The sequence below is a fragment of the Penaeus monodon genome, chromosome 39 (genome assembly GCF_015228065.2).
Source record: "Penaeus monodon isolate SGIC_2016 chromosome 39, NSTDA_Pmon_1, whole genome shotgun sequence".
Taxonomy (NCBI): Eukaryota; Metazoa; Arthropoda; class Malacostraca; order Decapoda; family Penaeidae; genus Penaeus; species Penaeus monodon.
In genome coordinates this window covers 25,479,222-25,492,390 of record NC_051424.1, presented here as the reverse complement: position 1 = coordinate 25,492,390, position 13,169 = coordinate 25,479,222, and the positions used below count along the sequence as shown (strand labels likewise).

At 31.4% G+C, this 13,169-nt stretch overlaps 1 protein-coding gene across 8 annotated transcripts in view; it reads right to left on the bottom strand.

Annotated features, from left to right (window-relative positions):
* Window positions 1-348: 348 nt before the first annotated feature.
* LOC119597330 (protein diaphanous homolog 1-like) overlaps window positions 349-13,169 on the bottom strand; it is a 31,872-nt gene continuing 19,051 nt past the window's right edge. For 5 of the 8 annotated variants that reach the window (XM_037946881.1, XM_037946884.1, XM_037946879.1 and 2 more), the window contains 3 exons: window positions 11,892-11,966; window positions 6,893-6,977; window positions 349-6,433 (listed from right to left, as the gene is read on the bottom strand). In XM_037946881.1, coding sequence (XP_037802809.1) covers window positions 6,256-6,433; window positions 6,893-6,977; window positions 11,892-11,966 — 338 coding nt within the window. In that variant the 3' untranslated portion in view covers window positions 349-6,255. Of the gene's footprint in view, window positions 6,434-6,892; window positions 6,978-10,504; window positions 10,530-11,891; window positions 11,967-13,169 lie in introns of all 8 variants that reach the window. The other 3 variants (XM_037946887.1, XM_037946885.1, XM_037946886.1) reach the window with 3 other exon arrangements.

Below are 13,169 nucleotides of genomic sequence, written 5' to 3'. Positions count from 1 at the left end.
AAACTACAATTAAGTATCATGCTGTGACCACGGCGGCTCAGATAATGAACCTACCATTAAAAGAAGAAGATACATATGTATATATATATATGTATATACATGTATATGTGTGTACACGTATATACATGTATATACGTACACACACACACACACACACACACACACACACACACACACTCACACACACTCACACACACACACACACACTCACACACACACACACACACACACACACTCACACACTCACACACTCACACTCACTCTATATACATACGCTGTGGTTATGATTGGTAGTTTCTGAAATACATCTAGCTTGCTTATTTTAATAAGGAAATAGAAACAAATACAAAGAACTAAGCCATAGTTTATTACATGGTTAATAATGGTAACATTATGATGGATTTTTCCTCTTTACAAAAGTACTCTATAAAAATATGTACAAAAGGTTCTGCCTTCGTTTAAAAAGATAATAGCCGGTAGATTTTTTCTATCATTATTATTGCGTAGTTTAATGGGCTGTATGTAATAAAAATAAACTTTCCACTATTATGTACAACAGTTTATATCGTATCCAATTGGCCCCTTGTACTTCTTGTGCAAGATGGAAATCACTTTGTTGGAATTTTGTTTCTTGTCATAACAAAGAGCATTGATAGAGAAAGCAAGCAAAATGAGAAGTGTAACTGAAGGATATATATTGGTGCATTGAAAAAAAAGAAGAAAAAAGATAAAGCTCGGATATTCTTTGATGATTATTCTGATGTAGGTAAGGGTAAGGGTGAGGGTGATGGTAAGGGAGAGGGAGAGAGAATAATGATAATAATAAAAAGAAAAAGTAACCTGAAATAAATATTATATACTGTATGAATCAGAATGAAACCTGATCCCACTTCATGACACTGTTCCTACTCCTAAAATTATAGAAGTTACAAGCAAATGCATGTCAGTAATGAACTTATTCCTCCATGCATGTATACACTCAACCTATACATGCATGCAGAGTTCACATCTAACCATGCATAGAAGCAACTTTCCTCTCCCACATCATGAAAAAAACAAAACAAAAAAATGAAAGGACTGATAAAGACAAAAATAAAGCTGCAAATAATACGTTCTAATGCCAAGCAGAATTTGTCTTCAGTCTGACAGGACTACTTTTTGCAAGGAAATTCACAAGATTAAATTTATGCGGTGTTCAAAAAAAGCTGGGTGATATCATGCAAAGAACAAGAAAACACAGAGCATACTTCTTAAACAAAATTTCCTTACACTATTCATGATCTTTGGAAATCTCTACTAAAATATCTTACTTGACTTTCTAAAGTTAAAAAACCTACTTTCTTTAGTTTTAAGGAAATTCAAAATTAATATACTCTTTTTTTTTTAGTAAAGATAAATTCAAAATTAAAATACTAAAAAAAAAAAAAAAATCACAAGAATTACTATTTTTTTAATTTTATTTTTTCTATTCTAAATGTTCTTTCATACAAGCACCATTAAAAAAAAATTAAAACCCTATTTATATGCTAAAGAAAGATATGGAGGTGTGTATGTGTTCTTAAACATGTGCATAACAGTTTGAACATTTTATAAAATACTTCATTTGATATATAAATATACTTTCACAAAATGCTTCATATCCTTTTAGGTTTTTATATAAAAAAAAAATCAAAATTTCTTTTCTATAATTTCTTTGATATTACAGTACTTCTTTAAACATGAAGAAAACTTTTTAAAAAGGTAAATAATAAATAAATAAACAATTAGATAAAATAAAATAATAATGAAAGAGACAGCACTATAAAATGGTTTTACCCAAAGGAATATAATTCAAAGCACCCTCTTTTACTTAAAACATGAAAAAGAACATATCCATGAATCCTATGATGCACCTTACATAATATCACAGCAACAAAGAACTAAATTCATTTCACTCATCAATAACAATTAATATATAATCAATAATCAATTGATAATTAATAAAGATAATAAATTAAAGAAAGAAAGAAAGAAAAACAAATTCTAGCAGGTAAAAATCTGATTACAAAGCTTCTATATAGGATGAAGCACATACTGCTGGTAAGATGCAAAAATATGAGTGAGCACAAAAAAGTGAGCACAGTTTCATTAAATAAAGAAAAAAAAAATCTTCACACTTATAATAATGAAATGTGGAAAAAAAAAAATCCCTAAAAATCCAATATAAACACAAAAGACTGCTTTGGGTGCTTCCTTTCATCTTTAAATACACACTAAAAACAGGCTGAGAGAAAAACAAAACAAGTCGTATTGTTTTTTATCAGAATCTCGGGTTAAATGAAAAGAATTCTACATTTCTCCGTCATGCTGATTTATCGACATCATCACTCGTAAGGAAGGCGCATACTGGCAGCTACAAAAATGAGAACAGAATATTACTGCTACAGCAACTCTTACTTCCATGAAGGCTATACACTATGGATGAGCAAAGTAGTATATATTACTATGATTGCCAAGCTGTGGTTGCTTCCACCATGATTTACGCATGTATCAAGAGGAAATATCTTTGATAAACTGGCACCTACGTGTGATTTGAATGGGGGAAAAATATATTAAAAGGATGTGTTATCAAACAATATAGGGCATTCCAAAAGAACTCTCTTTACATATATAAATATAAATACATACCAAAACTTATATACAGAGAGCTGTTTAATGGCACTTTAAACAGAAGAAAGGATGGGAGTTAAAAGAATAATGTAGCAAGTCAAACTAAATTACCATGGTACCACAGCAATGGTTAACACAGGGAAAATAAGATGATACAGATCTACACGAGACAAAACTTAGGCACTACGCAAGTTTTCATTACAATACGAGGCTACTTTTAACCCCTCCATGGAGATTTTTCAATGTACTACAACGGAGACCTTGGCTTAATATTCTGACGTGTTATTTACATATAAATAATCCATGGAAATGAAAGATACAAAAGAACTTATATCTTGTTATTATTAAATGCTTTGTTAAAACTGCTGAACACTTGATGGCACATCTTCTATTATTTTAAAGAATCCAGATGTTGTTTTGGACCTTTTAATCACAATCATATTGGCATAACTGCAAATAACAGACTAGCTGCAGTTGTTCAAGATTCGTTGTTTCAATTTAATTCTTATTTCAAAGCCTCTTTTATTAAAGTAAAAGATAAAACAAGAAAACAATCCCTGTGTTGTAAAGTTCATGATATTACTAAGAAAAAAAATTTACTATTCTTACTCATGAACAGGCGTGTTTGTAACAAAACAAAAAAAAAAAAAAAAGAGGCGTTTCTAAAAAAAATAATTAAGTCTGTGCACCACATCAAAAACCCAATGCTATCTCTCTTTCTGAAAAGAAGTATGGGTGACTCTACTTCTGCTCCATGAGATGACCAATAGTTATCAAAATTTATATGTAGATGACATGTATAGCAAAGAAACACAATTAGTTACACACACATGGGGAAGAGGAACTAAAAATAATAATAATCTCATACCTGCTTACTTTTTGACCTCCCCTAAAACAGCGTACACACTTAATATCATTAATTCATGAAAACATCTGGAATGAAGAATTTCCCAACTACAAAAAACAGAGGTAAGCGGTGGAAATTAATAACACAGACAGTAATCCAAATGCAGGTGCTGAAAACTGCAAATGCATCTACCAAGTGAAAGTCTCTATGAAAGAGTCCTTGTTAAAAGCAAGGAAGTTAATTGACAATTTTTTTTTTCTCTCTCTCTAAAGATAAAACTCAGAAATCCTATTTGGATAAATATATAATGGAAGACCATTTACACGAAATGTGCTTACAAATAAGCACAACATCAATTTGTAAATTCACGGAGACAATGTTATTTACATCTCTGTACTGGAGATTATACCTTTGTTACCTCTTCTTATTCCTTATCAATGAAAGTTGAACGATATCCAACACAATGGATATCCTCTGAACAAACGCATACATATATTATGTGTTATGGAGTTTTGAAATATAAGTTTGCAATGTTATTTTGAACACATGTGGCCGGTATATTCTAATAAATCACGTGAGAGTGGAGGGTGGGGAGGTAATTCGGGTCAAGTGTTGTAGAATGGAATCAGCTTGTTATACAAATGCCTGGGAAAAAGAAATTTTACTGGATTCTTCAACTCCAGATACATATATATGTACATATATAGATGAAAAGGAGAGGCAGAGATAATAATAAAAAAAGAAATCATGAAGGAAGAAAATATAAATACAAAGCTAAATCAACACCAAAAGTAATCTACAATATTAAAATTTCTTTAACCCAACGCCGACGGGGAATCAGAAATCCCTGAGCGTCATAAACTCTGGTGATTTCCGGCAATGTCCAGACACTGGGCACAGGAGTCCACTACGAGAAGCGGAACTTCCTGCCCCACGTGCTCTGGTGCATCGCCACGCATACAGCCATAACCCGCAGACCAAGCGGTGTGTTATGATGCTTGTACACGTGACCCATCCGTAAAGGATTAAAGAGATGAGAAAATTTTCAAAGTGATTGCCTCTTGATAAAAAAAAAAAAAGTCAGTCTCACTGACAAATCCATCAAACTTTTAATCATATGATGTAATGCATTATTTTTCTTTCTTTTTTGACATCTCACAGGTACAAGAGGAATGCAATGATTTATGTACAATTCACACCGTTATCGAAAATAAAATAAAAATTAAACTTAAAAAATCTTCGGACGCAAGACAGACACAGAAACAAATCAAGGCACAAGCTTAATGCATCAGTACAAAGGCCTGAATATTGCAGCTTCAACGGTATCACAAATTGTTTTCATTATTTCATTCCGTAGTGCAACATCACGACAAACTCTTACAACATACGTTAGTTGAGAGAAAGAGAAGGGGGGGGAAAATTATAATATAAAAGATAGTCAAGAAAAAGCTTTTGAGGTTCCTCTACACAAACAGAAAGCATGGAACAGTAAAGGAACCTTCTCTATTCACACACAGAAAAGAGAAGAACAATAAAGAAAGAGAAGGAAGAAGGAAAAGGTAAAAGCATGGCAGTATCACGAGATACGTTGCATCACAATGTACAAGGATGTGTGCATGTGTGTATATTCAGACACAAACATATATATACAAGCACATGCACAGATTACGCACAAGGGTATTTGCAACTGGAGGATACCTACATAAAATTATCATGTTATAACACTACTTCAGAAATCAAGAATTATAGCGTACGCCCACAGGGTGTATTAAAAAGAATCACTCTTTACATGTTTGCACAGAAAGAGCCTGTCATATTTAAGGTAAAGAAAGACGCAGTAAGACAAAGAAGAAAAAAGAAGTTAGAGAGAAATACAGCAAATAACATTAATAAATCAATGGGCACCAAGTTCACCTGGGACAGAGTGGGGTCATTCCATAAAATTGGAAACCCTTGTTGGTTAGACGTAAGAATAACAACCCTTCATTTTTTGCTCCATTTCTTTTCCTTGTTATCTGTTGATGATTTTGGCATTCTATTTAGAAGTTGTGATATGAATGGAAGATGACATGTTTTTATATATGCATGTGTATATGTATATATAAGTATACATTATAATGATAAAAAAATGAATATATAAATAAAAGTAAAAACATTAATAAATTAATAATCATATCAATTATAATATTAACAGAACTCATGACAGTAGTAAAAACATCAATAATAAAACAATCAAATATGCCACTGATCTATATAGAAATTCCTGAACTTAACCAAGTAAGCCCTAAACTATCAATAAAACCATCTATCTACTTTAATGCATTCACTGAAAGTCCAGTAATCCTCTCTATCAAATAGATCTATAAACTTTTTACTGGCAGTACTTCCCACTGAACTAACTATACAAATATCAATATCTTTAAAATATATAATTTTCTCTAATCTATACATATGGGAAAAAAAAAAACAATAATATCATGGTAATGACCTTATGAAAAAAAAAAAAAAAATATGATGATAATGCTGATAATTACAATAAATATCAGCAGTAATAACATTAATAATAATAAAGATAATAAAATCAAGAGGCATTTTAAGATTACCAATAATAATAATGACAATAACAATAATAATAATAATGATAAGAATAAGAATAAAACAAATATGATTATTATGAATAATATCAACAGATATAAATGCAGAGACATATCCCACTCATTGTCTCTCGCAGAACTCTTCTTTCTCTTTCTCTTCTCTTTTTACAATTCCCGGAGTCTCTGCAGCAATGCATCGGAAGAATCCCCATTCACGGCATTCTGCTGTTGGTTGAAGCTCCTGTCCCGTGATTCCAGGCCCGTTGGGAGTCCTGGCCGTCGCGTGCGAGGCCGAGATGACCGAACTGGCTGGTTTTCCACATCCACATCGATGGTGTCCGTCCTGCAGTGATGATAAAGATGCTGATAGTAACATCAAAAGTAACAGTGAATAAAACTATCCTAATATCCTGCAATTAATACTATCAATCAATAATCAAAGTATTATTTACAATACTGAAAACATTAATAAAGAAATAACCAAAACCAGAACTCTTTTCCATCTTTACTTCTATTCTGTATTAGCATCACCCTCAGCATGTAGCCAATGACCCACCCACCCACAAACACCCCACACAGGGAAGCACCACCCACACCCACCTGGCCACTGAGCCATCACCTACTAAAACTATTACTCCATGAAGCAGCCCTCACACCCACAGATTCACCCTACAGCGAAGCACATTCCCCACACACAGCAGACCGATCCCACACAAACATCCACAACTCACACCACTATCCAGCCATACCCACATACACATCATACAACTAATTACCATCCCTACCCACACATACTACTCACAGCTTAATTTCTCTGTTGCTAGTTGGCGACTGCGCGGCCAAACCGGAACGCGACCGGCTCCGATTCAGCTGGGCCCTTCTCTCGGCTGTCAAGCAATGCAAGGTGTGAGAATGGGGCAAAATATAAAGGACAAGTGACGGTAAATATAAATTTGATTCATTATTCTTCAAACAGAATAGCTTAAATACATATATATATCATGATGTATATTTTCTAATAATAAAGTCCAATCTAAATGTACCATCTAATATAAATGCACTGTACAATAACTTCAGAGAATTACAGGTAAAATTAAAAGGATAAAATGTTAACAGCAATGATCATCCAAAAAAGAATACTACTTCATCAATATTACTATTAATAAAATATCATCAAATCTGGCATTTTTATCATTACTCCACCAATATTTTTTTCTTCATCACTAAAATAAATCTAGAACAATCATTACTATTAACACCATTATCAGAATACATAAAAAATAAGGTAATTTAATGTTATGTTATACATTCAAGACAACCAAGTTGACACAATTCATGTTAGTGCACTCAAAACATAAAATGTTTATTTACAGACATTAATCTTTAATTTATTGGTTATCTGAGAACACATGAGAGAAATTCATGGAAACATAACAATAATCACATTATACTTAGTCATAAAATAATAATAATAAGTAATAACAATAATAATTACCATAAAAAAAATGATAATGACAATGATAACAATGATGATGGTAATAATAATAAAAATAATAATGATAATAACAATAAAAGGTGACACCATCTATCTAAAGTGCAATGGTGCTCCAATTTAAAAACAAGAGAGTGAACAAGCATGTGGGTTATTGAAACACTCATTACATGCTAGAAAATATATAAATAAATATATAAATAAAATATTAAAACAACTATAAAGACCATCACTTAGATATGACAGTCAATCATTATCGTATGTATTTCTGTGAACCCATTTCAGTTGATTAAAGAAAAAGAAAAAGAAAAAGAAAAGGAAAAAGAAAAGAAAAAAATGTTATGTTAATGATAACTGGGTAATTAACCCCTAAATGGCAGGTGACCCTCTCAGACGGGCAACAACCTCCATTTAATGGTTAATAATTTTTTACTTTTTAACATGACTGGTTGCCTCAGTCATAGCAGGTTGCACCACCTTCCTGAAACCATACACTATGGCAAAAAAATAAAAACACAAAAACAACATTTTCCTGCAATAGGTGTTGTCTGACTAAATCATCACTTGGATGTGCACATTAAAGAAGATGAAGAAGATGAAGAAGAAAAAATAAAATTATGAGAGAGAGGGGTAAAGCATATCACTAACAGTAAACTCCTTATCCGAAATGATGTACAAAAGAAAGAAAGAAAGAAAGAAAGAAATGAAAAATAGGAAGGAGAAGAACCCAAATTAATGAAATTAATGAAATTACTAATATGCCAATAAGTAAACATATAAATAATAAAACATAAAAAATATGCAAATAAATAAAAGGAAGGAAGGTAATACAAGAACTACAGGGAAAGAAGATTCTTTTATTGAAAAAATGATGAAAGGAGAAAAAGAACGAAAGAAGAACAGAGAGCTTAAGAAAATGTCTTACTTTCAACATTCACACAATTTTGCTTTTGTTAATGATTATTGCACTGGTTAGTAGCAAAACATTCCAATTTTTGACAGTAAATATATTCTTTCATTTAAAAGAATTATATACCAGAAAGTTATGCATAAAATAAGAAAAACATGCATACATTTTTTTTGGGTGGGTGGGGGTGGGAAGATATATATATATATATATATATATATATATATATATATATATTATATATATATATATATATATATATATATATATATATATATATACATATATATATTCAGGCTCATGTTTCTTTAATCTTATTATTATCTTTAAAAACTCAACGAGAAGAAGAGATAAATTCACACAGAGGCCAATAAACCTCATTACTTTCAATTCTATCTTTGGGAGCAATTTCATGGGTCTTTTGCACCTAATGATATTCTTTCTGTCTGAATGGGAATATCACTTCTATAATGACAAAAAGGCAAATATGGCAAGAAATGGTAAAAAAATGTACCTAATGAATGAACAGTATGATAATAATTGAAACAATGAAAACTAACACATTCAAGTAAACAAAACAATATATTTCAATGGTCTATTTTTGGAATGATCACCAATTCAAAAAACTGTCTTTGCAATCACTGTGTATTTCCAAATTGTGTATGAAGCTCAGGCATCAGGCAAAATAAGGTAATGTTAAAGAAGTAGTAGTAGTAGAAGTAATAGTAGGAAGAAGAGGCTGAGGAGGAAACAGACAATAAAAAGGGAAGAAAGAAAGAAAAGAAGAATGAATGAAAGATGGAGAAATGGGAATAAGAGAGGCAGGAAAGATAACAGCAAGGGAGAACGACAAAGAGAAAAGTTAAAAAATCATAAAAGAAAGCCCACACACACACAAACATACACACATACATATATAAGCTCTTAGGAAATGTAAAAGGTAAATCAAGAAATATATATATATATATATATATATATATATATATATATATATATATATATATATATATATATATATTGTAAGTATATATAAACATATACACACAGACTTAAAGTTAGATAGTAAAGACAAACGAAGGAACCTTATTTGAATGACAGTCTCCTTGAAAATAATATACATATGTTTAAATAAATAAAAATAAAAATGAAACAATGAAAGTCACAGATAAAAAAATAAATGAATTATTAAACAAACAAAAAAAAACTCTTAATAACTCAAAGATATGTTACAAGTGAATAAATAAAACTTTTTCTCCAACACCTTCCCAGGGATGCAAGTGGCAGTGCTTGGGTGTGTAAAAGCAAGCAAGCTTCATCAATTAATATAGTAGAACAGTTACCATTATTGGAGAATGTGGAACTCACTTGATACAGTGGTTAATTGGATAAAATGAACTGGTAATATCTTATTTATATTTAAATATAAAAGAAGTCTATACTCAATATACAGCTTGCACATGTTGCAAGTATGCATACTTGCATGTACATGTGGAGAAACACAAAATGTGGATGTGACTTGCACATGCATACATACATGAACGTACGCACAGACAGACAGACAGACAGACAGACAGACAGACAGACAGACACACACACACACACACAGATCCATGTGTATGAATTTTATGCAGGTATAAATGCATCATCCACTCAGGTTTGCTTTACTACTTATCTTTTACAAACATATGGCTGAACAGATAATCACCGAGTCAACCACTCTAGTCAATTTGACCTCAATTATATTTGTAATAATAAATAAATTCATAACACAAGACTATCAACAGTGGATGTACCTGTTACCAGTTCCACATCCTCCACTTCTTCCCCTCTTAAAAAACAATAAAAAATCAAAATACTGCATAAACTGAAACCACAGAAGCATATTAACGCACGGTGACAGGTGCACGTAAGAAGAAAGGGGGGAATGGGAGGGGGAGAAACAAAGGGCAGGGGGGAGAAGAGGGTCAAACTCTACAAGCAGGCAGTGACACACAATTCATGGGGTCTTGTCTTACCCACAATGGACAAGCTGGCTCCTCCCTGTCAGGTGTGAAATGTCACAGGAATGAGTGAGCAAACAAACCAAAAAAAATTATAGTAGTAGTCAAAGCATAAGCCCGCATTTATATCTTTCTTTTTTTTTTTTGTTCCATACACAGCCTGAATGTTTGTTTCAAGCAGGTTGACACTGAAGCTGTATTTATATTGTCTCTTTTATGTATGAAGATTAGTTTAGCAGTAAAACCTCTTTCAGCGCCATTTGTTTAAAGCATTTACTTCATCTTTGAGTCATATGACCAATGTGCGTTCTTTTAGACCTAATGTTTGATTTTCCTAACAGGCTGCCTAATAAATGGCTTATACAAGACCAAATTGGTGTATAAAGGTTCCTTTTTTGGGAGAAGATTCATGTGTCAAGGTTGTATTAAGGTCATCTGTAAAGTCTCACCCACCTCCCTAGTCCAAGTCTTTCTGAAAAGCATTTTCCTTTAGTCATGAATAGATGAAAAGCATCTCTAATTCCTAAAAAACACACAATGTACATGGTTCATCCTCTTAAAACATCAAATTTCCCGTATGTCTCAGCAATTTTTATTTTCATCTTAAAATCCAAAGCCTGTATTCACACTCACATATGCATGCACTGACACACACATAAAATTTCCCTATTATCTCTAACAGACAAAGCACTAAGCAGCTCCACTGACATTTATTTATATTAATTCACAGTTTTTACTTGATGTACTTTGGTGATACATCTTTACTTGTTTATATTCTAAAACTTTGTTCTCAATACTGATGCTTCTTCGTCCAAGAAATAGGTGCTAAGACACCTATATGTCTGCATTTAGGGATAACTGCACCCTTAGTACAAAGAATTCCTAAGCTATTAAACTGTGCACAAAACTTATGAATAATGGCAAATGATGTAAGAATGACAGAAATATATATGCAAACTCTGGATGACAGTATATCTTAAACTTATTGCCACATAAACTGAACAAATCCTTTCAAAAAGGAAAACAGCACATCAATTACATCCTTACTGAAGAATACTTTTGCTATCACGAACTTTTATGAAAGCAATGACACTTCACAGTAAAAAATACAACTAATGATCCATTTTAAAGCACAAGCACAGGTAAAAACATCTAATAAATCATATAATATATATAATAATATATATTATATATATATATATATATATATATATATATATATATATTTTATATATATATATATACATATATATATATATATATATATATATTACCAAGATAATTCCAAAAAGCATTATTATTAAATTATTTCTTTATGACCTTTTTTTTAATCTCTCCTTTATATCAATGTCCTTTTTACCTTTGCCTTAAAAAAACTTATTCTTTTGCTTCTTATTCTTACTCTGTTCTTTTCCCGTCTTTCGACTGCAGAAATCTACCAGTGCCTTAGCCCACTTGCGACACCCTGAGCCTAATTCTGCATTTTTTTTTTTTTTTTGCATGATTCAATAGAGAAAAAAAAATTGTTGGTGAAGATTTTTCAACATGGAAAGTGTTTAGTGCACAACTATTATTTTAATGAATGATAAGGTGTATCCCTATGTTTGTTCCCTCATCTACTAATTGAACAAAGAGCCTAAAATAAGTATCTTGTGATCTACACCTACATATCTATCTGAATCAGCTACTTATATCTGCCTTGGAAAACAGCACAACTATCCCTAACAAACCCACAACCCAAGAAAAACTAAACTAAACATACATATCTATATTTTTTAAGACATTTTCTGCAAGGCACTGCAAAGAGGTTTCACTACATATAGAACAATGCTAAATCATCAATCTTTTTTAAAACAAGATTCAGACTTGCTGGGAGTCTTCCAAGTTACATCTGTGAATAACATACACTGAGTGGAGTGAGAGAGAAAAAAATAATACATATAAATAAAACAAAACAAAATAAAATTCTAGTTAAAAATGAACAAGAACACACTTCAGGAAGAGAGAGGGGAAAAGAAAAGAAAAGAAATAAACAATGACATAAACAATATAAAATAGACCAGGAAATGAAATAACAGCTAAACAAATGATCACTTATCCCACACATTAACAATAATCATATATCTTCAAGAACTACAACAGTAATCAAACATGGAATAAAAACAAATTAAAACAGAGCAAACAAACATCAAAATCTTCTAAAAACTTTCTTATCTGTAGAAAATGAAAAATAACAGAAGGATTAGTGAACAGACATAATTCTCAACAAACAAAAAAAAAAGAAAAAAAGAAAAAATGCACTATAGTGAATAAATCATATTTGTATACATATTCTTCACTACATCATCATTTCTTTATTACTTCTCCGAAAACATTATCAAGTTTAACCTATATGAATAATGACCATGTACACATGATTCTTCCTACATTTTGCACTGATTGCAATAAGTGTACCACAACATTGCCTGCCTTCTTGCTTTTGAAAGAGTCACTCTGTTTGTGGACTGGCTAAAATGAATATTTCTACATATAATGTACAACTGGTTCATTACAATAGTAATGAATTCTATCTCTGTCAAAGTTATCCAATGAAAGCCTATCCTAAAGAAAAAAAAAAAATTATATATAATTTCAAAAAGAAAGACAGAAAAAGAAGGTGAAATACATTATAATCTACCAA